Genomic DNA, 12184 nt, shown 5'->3' on the forward strand with positions numbered 1-12184 from the left:
ACAGACGTTCTTATTTTCTTCAGCTTCAACGTGAACTTTCATATGAGCAATTGATGGTCTGTTCCACAGTCAGCCCCTGGCCTTGTTCTGACTGGTGATACTCAGTTTTTCCATCATCTCTTTCCACAGATGTAGTTGACCTGATTCCTGTGTATCCCATCTGGTGAGGTCCATGTGTATAGTCATCGTTTATGTTATTGAAAAAAGGTATCTGCAATGAATAAGTTGTTCATCTTGCAAAATTCTATCATATGATCTCTGACGTTAATTCTATCACCAAGGCCGTATTTTCCACCTGCCAATCCTTCTTCTTTGTTTCCAACTTTCACATTCCAATCACCAGTAATTATCAATGCATCTTGACTGTGTGTTTGATCAATTTCAGACAGCAGAAGTTGGTAGAAATCTTTAGTTTCTTCATCTTTGGCCTTAGTGCTTGGTGCGTAAATTTGAATCACAGTTGTATTAACTGACACGACTCAAACTGAGAAGAAACAGCTGCAAACATCCGTTACTCGTGCGCGAAGTTTGCAAATTTTATTGATCAATGCTTTCTTTCTTGCTATTTTTTCTATTGTTTTTGTTTCAATTTTATTAATTTCTACGCTTATTTTTATTATTTCCGTCTTTCTGCATGCTTTGCATTGACTCTGCTTTTTTTTTTTTTTTAGTATCTTGGGGTGAGAGTTTAGATTACTGATCTGAGACTTTTCCTATTTTCTATATTTAGTGCTATAAACTTCCCTTTCAGCACTATTTTAGTTGCATCTCACAAATTTGCTTCATTTTCTTTTAAAAATAGACTTTAATTTTTAGAGTAGTTTTGGGTTTACAGCAAAACTGTACAAGAAGTATAGAGAGTTCCCATATACCCTTCTTACTTCTGTACACTGCTCCTTCTATTATTATTACCTTGCATTTGTATAGTACATTTGTGAAAATAGATGAACCAATATTTATACATAATTATTAACTGAAGTCCATAGTTCATATTAGGACTCACTCTTTAGTCTTATTAGTTTTAACAAATGCATATTGTCATGTGTCATACACATACAGTATCATACAGAACAGTGTGCCCTAAAAATGCATCCCCAAATTTTGATGTTGTATTTTCATTTTCATTTAGTTTTTTTTAATTTCTCTTAAGACTCCCTCTTTGATTCATGGGCTATCTAGTAGTATGTTGTTAGTTTCCAAGTGTTTGAAGATTTCTCTGTTATCTTTCTGTTGCTGATTTCTCATTTGATTCCATTTTAGTTAGATAACATATTACATATTATTTAAATTCTTTTAAACTTGTCGAGGTTTGTCTTATGGCCTAGGATATGATCTATTCTGGTATATATTCTGAGGGACAGTTAAAAAGAATGTGCATCTGCTGCTGTTGGGAGGAGTGTTCTATAAATGTCCGTTGGATCCTGTGGGTTAATGGTGTTATTGAGTTCTTCTATATCCTTGCTAATTTCCTATCTAGTTGTTCTGTCAGTAGTTGAAGGGGAGTGTTGATGACTTCAGCTATAATTGTGGATTTGTCTATTTCTCCTTTTAGTTATATCAGATTTTACTTCACATATTTTGCAGACCTGTTGTTTGGTGCATATACATTTAGAACTGCTATGTCTTCTTGGTCGATTAAACCTTTTATCATTTTTGCAATGTACCTCCCTGTCCCTGGTAATTTTCTTTGCTCTGAAGACTACTTTATCTAATATTAGTATAGCCACTTTTTTCTTTTGCTTATTTGCATAATATATCTTTTTCCATTCTTTTACTCTTAAGCTACTTATATTGTTATGTTTGAGTTGAGTTTCTTGTAGATGGCATATAGTCTCATGCTTTTTAATCCACTCTCCTAATTTCTGTCTTTAAATTGGTGTACTTAGACCATTTACATTTAATATAATTGTTTATATGTTAAGAATTAAATCTGTCATGCTATTTTTTTGTTCTGTTATTCATTTGTTTCAATTTTCTTGTCTTCCTGTGGGTTACTTGTAAAATTTTCTAAATCTCATTCGATTTATCTATAGAAGTGCTTTTGAGTTTATTTCTCTCTCTCTTTTTTAAGTTTATCTCTTTTGTAACCTTTTAGTGTTTGTTCTAGGTATCAAATTACATATGCATAACTTATCAAAGTCTACCTGCGTTGACATTTTACTACTTCAAGTGAGCATAGAAAACTCACATCCCTTTACCTTCCCCCAATTATATAATAACTGCCTTGAATATTTCCTCCGCATACATTAAGAGCCACATTAGGCAGTGTTATAATTTTTGTTTCAATCATTAAACATAAGATAGAAAACTCAAGATGAGAAGGAAAGTCTCTTTTACTTACTTACATTTTTGTTTTTAGAATGCTTTTTCTTCCTTCTGGGCGTTTAAGATTCCTTCTTTAACATTTTCTCTCTATTTAGAGAACTTTAGCTATTCTCTTAGGCTATATCTTCTGGCACGAATTCTCTTAGTTTTCCTTCATCTGAGAATGCCTTGATTTCCTCTTAGTTCCTGAAGGATATTTTATCTGGATATAGAGTTCTAGGCTGACAATATATATACTTTTTCCTTTCAGCACCTGAGAAATGCTGTGCCACTTCCTCTGGCCTCCATGGTTTTAATGAGAAATATGCTGTCATTTGTTTGGTTTTTCCCCCCACAGGTAATTGTTTTTTTTCCCCCTCTGGCTGCTTTTAAAATTTTTTTTTGTTGTTGTTGTTTATTTTGTTTTGTCTTTGGTTTTCCAAAGTTTGACTCTGAGGTGTCTTGGCGTGAATTTCTCTGGGTTTATCCTGTTTGTCTTTTGCCAAATTTTGGACGTTTTCAGCCATTTTTCTTTGAGTACTTTCTCAGTCCTGCCCTTTTTCTACTCTTTTTTGTGGGACTCTGCTGACATGAATGTTAGATCTTCAGTTATGGTTGCACGTATCCCTGAGGCTCTCTTCATTTTTACAGCTATTTTATCTCTGTTCAGATTGGGTAATTTCTACGGTTCTATCTTCTAGCTCACTGATTCTTTCCTCTGTTCTCTCCATTCTGCTGTTGAGCCCAACCATTAAGGGTTTTTTGTTTGTTTAATTTCAATTATTGTATTTTTTAGTTCTAAAATTTCCATTTGGTATTTCTCTACATCTTCTATTTCTAGGCTCAGGCTTTCTATACCTCTTCCTCACTTATTGACTGTCTTGGTACATGATATTTCGCATTTACAACAACAGTAAAAAATCTACCATCTGACTATTTTGCACACTAATGATGTACGTCTGGCAGTAACAAACACTGAGGTGCAAGGTGAGAGTAATGCTGGCTGTGATGATTAAGGTTATGTGTCAACTTGTCTGGGCCATGATTCTCAGTGGTTTGGCAATTATGTAATGATGTAATCTGGCAGTTATATAATAAGTAATTTGGCAGTTATGTAATGATGTAGTTATTATGCATCTTATGATCTGATGTGGTCATCCTCCATTTTCCTGGTCTTTGGAAACTAACCATGTTGATAAATGAGGAGTCAGTGTATTTTTGCTCAGACTTTCTTTTTTTCATTTGTCCTTAACATGTTCATAAATGCCCACTGAAGCATTTTTATGATATCTGCATTAAGATTCTTTTCAAATAATTTTAATATCTAAGTCATCTCATTACTGACATTATGACATTTGTCATTTGGTTTGAGATCTTCCTGGTTCTTTGTACGACAAGTGATTTTTTTTGGAAACCTGGACATTTTGGGTATTATAAGATTCTGGATCTCATTTAAATCTTGAGTTTTAGCAAACCTCCTGACTCTACTCTGGTGGGTAAACAGGGGTGCCACTTTGTTACTTCCAGGTGGTGGCCAGGTGGTGGTGAAGTCCAGGGTCTCCATTAGGCCTCTTTTGACATCCAGTGGGGAGAGGCTCTTTGTTACTGTTGACTGGGGGTGGGATTTCAGTTTCCTCATTAGGATTCTCTGATATCACTCAGTTGGGAGGGGGAGGAGGTCTTGCTATTGCAATGTGAGGAAATCCAGGCTCTTCACTGACACCTTGGGGGAAGGGAATCTCATTACTACCCAGCAGGAATGAACATCATGGCTTCTCACTGGTTTTCTTTGACATCATCTCTGTGGGCAGGTTGGGGTCCTTTGTTACTGTCTGGCAAGGGTGGAAGGGTGGAAGTCTAGTCAGTCTTTGCCTGTGGGCTAGGAATGGGCCACAGATTTTTCTGTGGTGCTTGGCTGGGGTAGGGTGATTATGTCAAAGCTTTCTAACTTGCTAAGGATCCCTCTTCTTGGTACTTCAGTTAGAGAGAGTAGGCTTTCTTTTTTTTTTTTTTTTTAATCTACACTTGTTGGTGTTTTCAAGTGGCCAGATTTTACAGTATCCTAAACCCAGAAAACCCATCACTGTGTTTTTCCTTGGGTCCCAAGGTCTTTAGCTGGTCTGCCTTCTTCTCTCCACCTTTCAGAATCTTGTTTATTTTATATATAATGTCCAGGGCTTTTAGCTGTACTTAGCAGGAAGAATAGGGAAACATATGCTACTCCATCTTCCCACCATCAACTTGGAAGGAAATTTAATTTAATTTAAATTAATAGTTTGTTAATTTAAGTTATATTGGAGATTTTTCTAAAAACAGGTCCTAAAGGTTAAGTTATTCTCAACATTAACCACCGACTCCAACTCATGGTGGTCTTATGTAAAATAGAACGACATACTGTCTAGTTCTACATTATCCTCACAATTGCCAGAATGTTTGAGTCATTGTTGTGGCCACTGTGTTGATCCACTTGACCAAGGGTCTCCCTTGCCCTTACTGGCTCTACTTTGCTAAACATGATGCCCTCTTCTAGTGATTGATTCCCTCCTGATGAGATGTCCAAAGCGAGTCAGGCAATGTTCTGTTGTGACCCATAAGGTTTTTACTGGCTGATTTTTAGAGGTATATTTCTAGGTCCTTCTTCCTAGTCGGTCTTAGTCTGGAAGCTTTGCTGAAACCTGTCTACCGTGGGTGACCCTGCTGGTATTTGAAATACTGGTGGTATAGCTTCCAGTATCACAGCAACACACAAGGTCATCACAGTAGAACAAACTGACAGATGGGTAGAGGAGTAAATTTGCCCTTTTTAGGTTCAGTTTGATGAGTTTTGACAATATCTACAATCAGTCACCATCCCCACAATCAAGATCTGGGTTATTTTCACTACCCCAAAGCCATCTTGCATTTGTAAGTACCCCCCCTCCCACCACACATATATACATGTCCCTGCTCCTCAGCAAGACTGTGGGCTCCTAGAGGGCAGGAACTAGGTCCAGGGACAAGCTGACTCTCCACTGAACAGTCATAGACATGGATGCCAAGTAAACCCTGATTTGCATCCTTCCTTTGCCACTCACCATCTTCCAGTCCACGGACAAGTTCCTCCACTGCAGTGAGCCCCAGTTCCCTTATAATAAAACAGGGATGATAATAAAACATGGTAGGCATTAAGGGAGCTCGTATTTTAAGAACCCAGCTCACAGAAGGCAGCCAACCAGAGGTAGCTATGCTAAAGAGTTTGCAAGTGACCATCCCATGACACACAGGTATAAGACCACGGCCCGGGGAGACTGTACTAACCTGGACAGAGGAAACACAGGCTATAGGCCCTCCCTGCTGGAGCCACCAATCCCTATCCCCCAGGAGCCCAATGCTCTGACCTGCTCTCCTTGTACACAGAAGGGTGGCTCTCTGAACTCATAGTCAGAGGAATCCAAAATGCCCTCCCCAACAATAATTTTCAAGGCATGTCATACTTACCAAAATGAAATTTTGGACACTTCTGAAAACAGGCTGGAGGTTTAGGAAATTTACTATTTCTAACTATTAATTGGAAACCCTGGTGGCGTAGTGGTTAAGGGCTACAGCTGCTAACCAAAAGGTCAGCAGTTCGAATTCACCAGGCACTCCTTGGAAACTCTATGGGGCAGTTCTACTCTGTCCTATAGGGTTGCTATGAGTCGGAATCGACTCGATGGCAATGCGTTTGGTTTTTAACTATTAATGAAATAAGGGGGTCACTGGTGGCTCTGTGGTAGAATTCTCACCTCCCACACAAGAGACTCAGGTTTGGAGATTCTTGTCCAATGCCTCTCATGCACAGCCATCACTTGTCTGTTGGTGGAGGCTTGCATGTTGCTATGATGCTGATCAGGTTTCAGCAGAGCTTCCAGACTAAGACAGACTAGGAACAAAGGCCTGGAGATTTACTCTTGAAATCAGCCAGTGAAAACCCTAAGGATCACAACGGTTCAATCTGCAACCAGCTGATCATAGGGATGGGGTTGCCATGAGTTGGGGGCTGATATGATGGCAGCCAACAACGACGACTCAGTGTAGACCTGTTAACCTGCATGCTAACCCATGCAACGCAAACAAAACATCGAGAGGTATTTTCATGATAACATCCGATAATAACTCCACCCGTGGGCAAGGATGTGGCGTTAGCCCTTCATGCATTCTCAGTGGGGAGGTTAACCTGAACAACTTTTTTGAAAACCAGTTTGGCATGTCTTTCTAACTTTCCAAATGTTCATACCCACATTCTCAATTCCTGCAAAGCTATGCTAAGAAAATAGCCCTACGATTAAGAAAGGAATCATGCAGAAATATTCAATACGGCATTATTTATATTAGCTTAAAGTTAGAAACAATCCAAATACGCAAACAAAGGGAGCGGCTGGGTCATTAACGGCATCTGTTATAATAGATGGGATGACAGGCAGCCATGGAAAGCAGTGTTTACAGGGAATTTAAAATCACACAGAAAGCTCTTGATATAATATCAGGTGAGAAAAAGCAATATGCAGAACTACATAGTACACAAAATAACTGCATCTACATTAAAACAACAACAAATATAAGCCCAGATCAGCAGGGTGGAGGGAAAAAGATCAAACTATTAAGCAGGGTTGTTTAGGTATATCAGAAATATGGTTGATTTTTTTTTTACGTATTTCCTAAATTCGTTTTTTTTGAGCATGTGCTATTTCTACAATGGAAAAGTGCAAAGGAGTACAGCAGGCTAAACCTTCAGTTTGGCATTTGGCCTTTACATTTAAGCACCCCTCCCTGCTCCCGCAAAGCCTCCAATAGGGTGGTGGCGAATGGCCGCTTAGGTGAAGAGGGCTGAGATGAAGCCGAAGCCAACCCACAGGAAGTTATCCGTGGTTTACGTGTGAAGTGAGGTATTCCCAGAACACAATCAAAAACCCTCATTACAATTATGACTACAGCCAGAAAATCATCTGAGCCCCCCAATTACAGCCTGGGGGATGGTGCTCAGCCTACCTTTTCCTGCTGGGATGTGCTCTCGTCACAAGCCTCTCTGATCAGGTCCCGGGCCCTGCTGGGGTTGTTCTGCTTGTAGGCGGTGTAGATGCCCTCTGTTTGGGGGGACGGCACTGTGCAGTCACCACCTGGCGTGGACGGTTTGCTGCCCATGCCCCCGGCACCTGCATGGGAGCAAATAGAGAGACACCTGTCACTGCTGGCACCACTCATGTGAGGACAGGAGAGGGGGCAGAGGGACAGGCATCCACGATGAGATCCTGGGAACTGCAGGCAGAGAACAGGGTCACCCTGCAATACTACTGCCACCAAGCACCCTCAGACCAGGGGCCTGTAGCACTTCTTGGGGACACTTCCAGGGTTTCCTCCAGAGGTGATTTCTGAGGTCTATGAGGGCACCAAGCACCAAGCACAGCTCAGGAGGACTCTTCAGTAAGACTGCCACTTGGAGCAGCAACAGGACAGGTGGTATGGCCGCCTGGTGGGGACCTGCCAGGCTGACCTCAGTGACAGCAATGGAGTGGCAGGAGCTTCTGTGGGATAGCAGTGGGCTTGGATAAACTGTCCCGCTGTAGTCCCTCAGGGGAATACGGCACTGAGTGGAAGAAGACATGCAAGCCAGATTCCGGGGGTGTGGAAATCCATACACTTCCCCCAGCCTCTCTCTGCTTAGAAAACACCACAAAGAGCATGAGGCTGAGCTGGCAGCCTTCGTTCCACAGTTGCCACTGCACAAATGTGTCACCTTATGATCTCGGCAATGCCCTGCAACTCGGGGCCTCAGGATCCTTTTGGCCCTCTGGTGTGACTGGACAGGTGTCGCTGGGTGCCAGCGGCTCTGACATCACAGGTGACCTGAAACGTGGCTTTGCTGTGAACGTGCTCCTGTCCACTAAGTGTGGGCGCTGGCCCACGTGGGACGGGGGTAGGGTAGGGGTGCTCCAGGACAACCTAACCCCTGGTGCTTGTCTGGAGGGAAGGCCAGCAGGCAGGAGGCCACAATGCAGCACTGCTGGGCCCTTCATGCAGGGCATCTACTGGGCAGCACTGTGCTGGGCGCAGAGACACGAAAGCAAAGGAAGCAGCCCTCCCTCGTGGAGCTCACTCTACAACACGGTTCACAACTAGGCATCTGTGGAACCCAGAGGCTCATGAACGGGTTTCAGAACCAAAAACCAAACCTGTTCCTGTCAGGCTGATTCCAACTCACAGTGACCCTAAAGGACAGAGGAGAACTGCCCCCCAAGGGTTTCCAAGGAGTGCCTGGTGGATTCGAACTGCTGACCTTTTGGTTAGCAGCCGTAGCTCTTAACCACTATGCCACCAGGTTTTCCAGGCTTCAGAAGCCCCCTGAATACCCTAAAATTATATGTAAAACCTTGTGTGTGTGTGTATGTGTGTATATTCAAGGTGTTAGTGAGCCAGTTTTATCTCCATAGATATTACAGAAAACTCTGCAATGAATGAAGAGTTAAATTCTGATAGTGTTGAGTGATGGCAGAAACAGGGAAGAAATTCTATCGTTCTTGGCCACAGGAGCCCTGGTGGCACAGTGGTTAAAGTGCTCGGCTGCTAATCAAAAGGTCGTTAAGTTCAAACCTACCAGAAAGACATGGCAGTCTGCCTCCATAAGGATTTACAGCCTTGGAAACTGTATGAGGAAGTTCAACTCTGTGTTATAGGGTCGCTATGAGTCAGAATCAGCTCAACCGCAATGGGTTTGTTCTTTTGTTTTGTTTTTTTTTTTTTGGCCAAGTTCACACGGCCTAAGAGGCATCCTGGGATTGAAATGTGGCCCCTCAGCTCTCAGACAGGGGCTCAGCCCACCCCATCTCTCTGCTGCTTCTTTGAATGGATGAATAAAACAATCTTTGGCTTTTTCTTTCTTTCTTTCTTTCTTTTTACAAAGAGTAAATGCTGAGAAAGACTGATTTCCAAATATGCGTATCACAAAAGTGAATCATATAATAGCAGCTAACACTTGAAAAATTAAAAAAATGTAAATTTATTTACAAGAGCAGAAAAAATTATGTATTTAGAAATAAATTTAACGAAAGATGGACAACACCCGTACACTAAAAATTATAAAACAATGTTGAGAGAAATTTAAGGAAAAGCCATATAAATGAAAAGACATCCCATGTTCATGGGTTAGAAGATGCAATATTGTAAAAAGATCAGTTTTCCCCAATTCAATCTATAGAGTCAGTGCAATCCCAATCATAATGTCAACAGGCTTTTTTTTTTCTTTTGGTATAAATTGACAATCTAATTCTCAAATTTATATGGACATTTAAAGGACCTAGAATATCCAAAGCAACCTTGAAAAAGAAGAGAGATGTTCAAGACTTACTCTACAGCTATAGTAATCAAAACAGCATGGTACTGCCATAGACAAATCAATCGAAGAGAACAGAGAGTTGAGAAACAGATCCACATTTACATATCCAGTTGATTTTTGACAAAGGTACCAAAGTAATACAATGGGAAAAGCAAAATATTTTCAACAAACAGTGATGGAAAAACTGGATATCCACACTGAATAAAAGGAAACCTTGAACCCTCCTTCCCACTATCTAACAAATTAATTCGAGATGGACTGTGGACCTAAACATAAAAGCTGAAACTATTAAGCTTCTAGAAGAAAACACAGAATATCTTTATGACTTGAGAGTAAGCAAAGATCTCTTAGATAAGACACACAAAGCAACAACCATAAAAAGAAAAACTGCTAAATTAGACTTTATCATGGGACTCTGCTCATCAAAGTACACCATTAAGAAATAAATAGGAAACTTATAAACTAGGAAAAATACTTGCAAAATATGTATCCAAAAAGAAATGGCATCTAGAATATATAAAGAACTCCTACAACTCAATAATAATTTTAAAAAATGTGCAAGGATTTGAAACGGTGCTTCAAAAAGGAAGATACACAAAGGGTTCAGTATCATTAGCTATCAGGGAACTGTAGATTAAAAGGACAGTGTGACACCATTACATTTCCACAAGAATGGCTAAAATTTAAAAAAGACTGACAATACTCAGGGGGAATGTGGAGCAACCAGGATACTCAGACATTATTGGTCAGGGTGTAAAACAACACGAACACTTTGAAAACAGGTTGAGCAGTTTCTTACAAAACCAAACATATACCTACACTATGACCCAGAAATTCTGTTCTTACGTACAAAAAACAATAACAAAAACCACAAGAATGTTCATAGCAACTTTATTCATGATATTTGTAAACCTGAAAAAGTCCAGGTGTCTATCAGCAGGAGACTGGATAAACAAATTGTGGTATCTAATGGAATGCTACTCAGCAATTAAAAAGGAATATTCTACTGATACATGAAATGACTAATAGGAATCTCAAAAACATTATGCTGTGTGAAGAAACCTTGCCCCAAGATGATTCTATTTACATGAAGTTCTAATCTATGGTGAAAAAAATCAGAACTGTGCTTCCTGGAGGCAATGATAGACAGTGAGGATTACCAAGAAGAGCCTTGAGGAAGCTTTCTGGGTTAATGGTTCTATATCTTGATGGCATTTTTATTACACAGATATATACGTTTATCAAAACATATCAGAGTTCATTTAAGATTTGTGCATTTTACTTTATATAAGCTTTACCTTAAAAAGCAAAAAATCAGTACACAATACTGGGGATGCCAGCACAACTTGTCCAAGGCAAGGTCATGGAAGCTCCACAGACACATTTAAACTCCCCAAGGGACCAAATTACTGGGCTGGAGGGCTGTAGGGACCATGGTCTAGGGGAACATCTAGCTCAACTGGCATAACACAGTTTATAAAGAAAATGTTCTACATTCTACTTTGGTGAGTAGAGTCTGGGGTCTTAAAAGCTAGTGAGTGGCTATCTAAGAAACTCCACTGGTCTCACCCCGTCTGGAGCAATGGAGAATGAAGAAAATTAAAGACACAAGGGAAAGATTAGTCCAAAGGACTAGCAGATCACAACTACTAGAGCCTGTACCAGACAGAGTCCAGTACAACTAGATGGTCCCCAGCTATCGCCACTGACTGTTCTGACAGGGATCACAATAGAGGGTCCCAGACAACGCTGGAGAAAATGTAGAACAAAATCCTAACTCACAAAAAAAGACCAGACTTACTACTCTGACAGAGACTGGAGAAACCCCAAGAGTATGGCCCCTGGATACCCTTTTAGCTCAGTTATGAAGTCATTCCTGAGTTTCAGCCTTTAGCCAAAGATTAGACAGGCCCATAAAATAAGACTAAAGGGGCACACGAGCCCAGTGGCAAGAACTAGAAGGCAGGAGGGGACAGGAAAGCTGATAATAGGGAACATATGGTTGAGAAGGGAGAATGCTGACATGTCGTGGGGTTGGTAACCAATGTCATAAAACAATGTGTACTTATTGTTTAATTAGAAGCTAGTTTGTTCTGTAAAGCTTCATCTAAAGTACAATAATAACAATCATAAAAAAAAAAAACCTAAAAAATATTGAACCTTAGACAATAATATGGATGCTAAAGTATTTAGGGGTGAAGTGTACAGATGTCTGCAACTTACCTGAAACGTATTAAAAAAGATGGATTGATGTATGGATAGAGGTGCGACAGATGAATAGAAACGTGATAGGGCAATATTAGAAAACGTTGACGACAGAATCTAGGGAGTGGGTACACGGATGTTCATGGTTCAATTCTTTCAACTTCATGTTTGAAATGTTTCATAACAAAATATCAGAAGAGAAAGTGACTCATAACATCATATCCCAAATGCAGGGTCTGCCATAGGACACACTGAGTGAGTTCCTCTAACAGTACAGAAAAATCCTGTTCTGTAAAAGGCAGAGCCAAGCTGCTTACAGAGAGAAGG

General features: G+C 40.4%; 1 protein-coding gene across 4 annotated transcripts in view; it reads right to left on the bottom strand.

The window, feature by feature from the left end:
• The window catches only part of LRRK1 (leucine rich repeat kinase 1), a 161037-nt gene that overhangs the window by 104365 nt on the left and 44488 nt on the right, over positions 1-12184 (bottom strand). For all 4 annotated transcript variants that reach the window (XM_010593871.3, XM_064296241.1, XM_023553070.2 and 1 more), the window contains exon 3: positions 7312-7475. In XM_010593871.3, coding sequence (XP_010592173.1) covers positions 7312-7475 — 164 coding nt within the window. The remainder of the gene's footprint in view (positions 1-7311; positions 7476-12184) is intronic.

Source organism: Loxodonta africana, chromosome 13, assembly GCF_030014295.1.
Source record: "Loxodonta africana isolate mLoxAfr1 chromosome 13, mLoxAfr1.hap2, whole genome shotgun sequence".
Classification (NCBI taxonomy): Eukaryota; Metazoa; Chordata; class Mammalia; order Proboscidea; family Elephantidae; genus Loxodonta; species Loxodonta africana.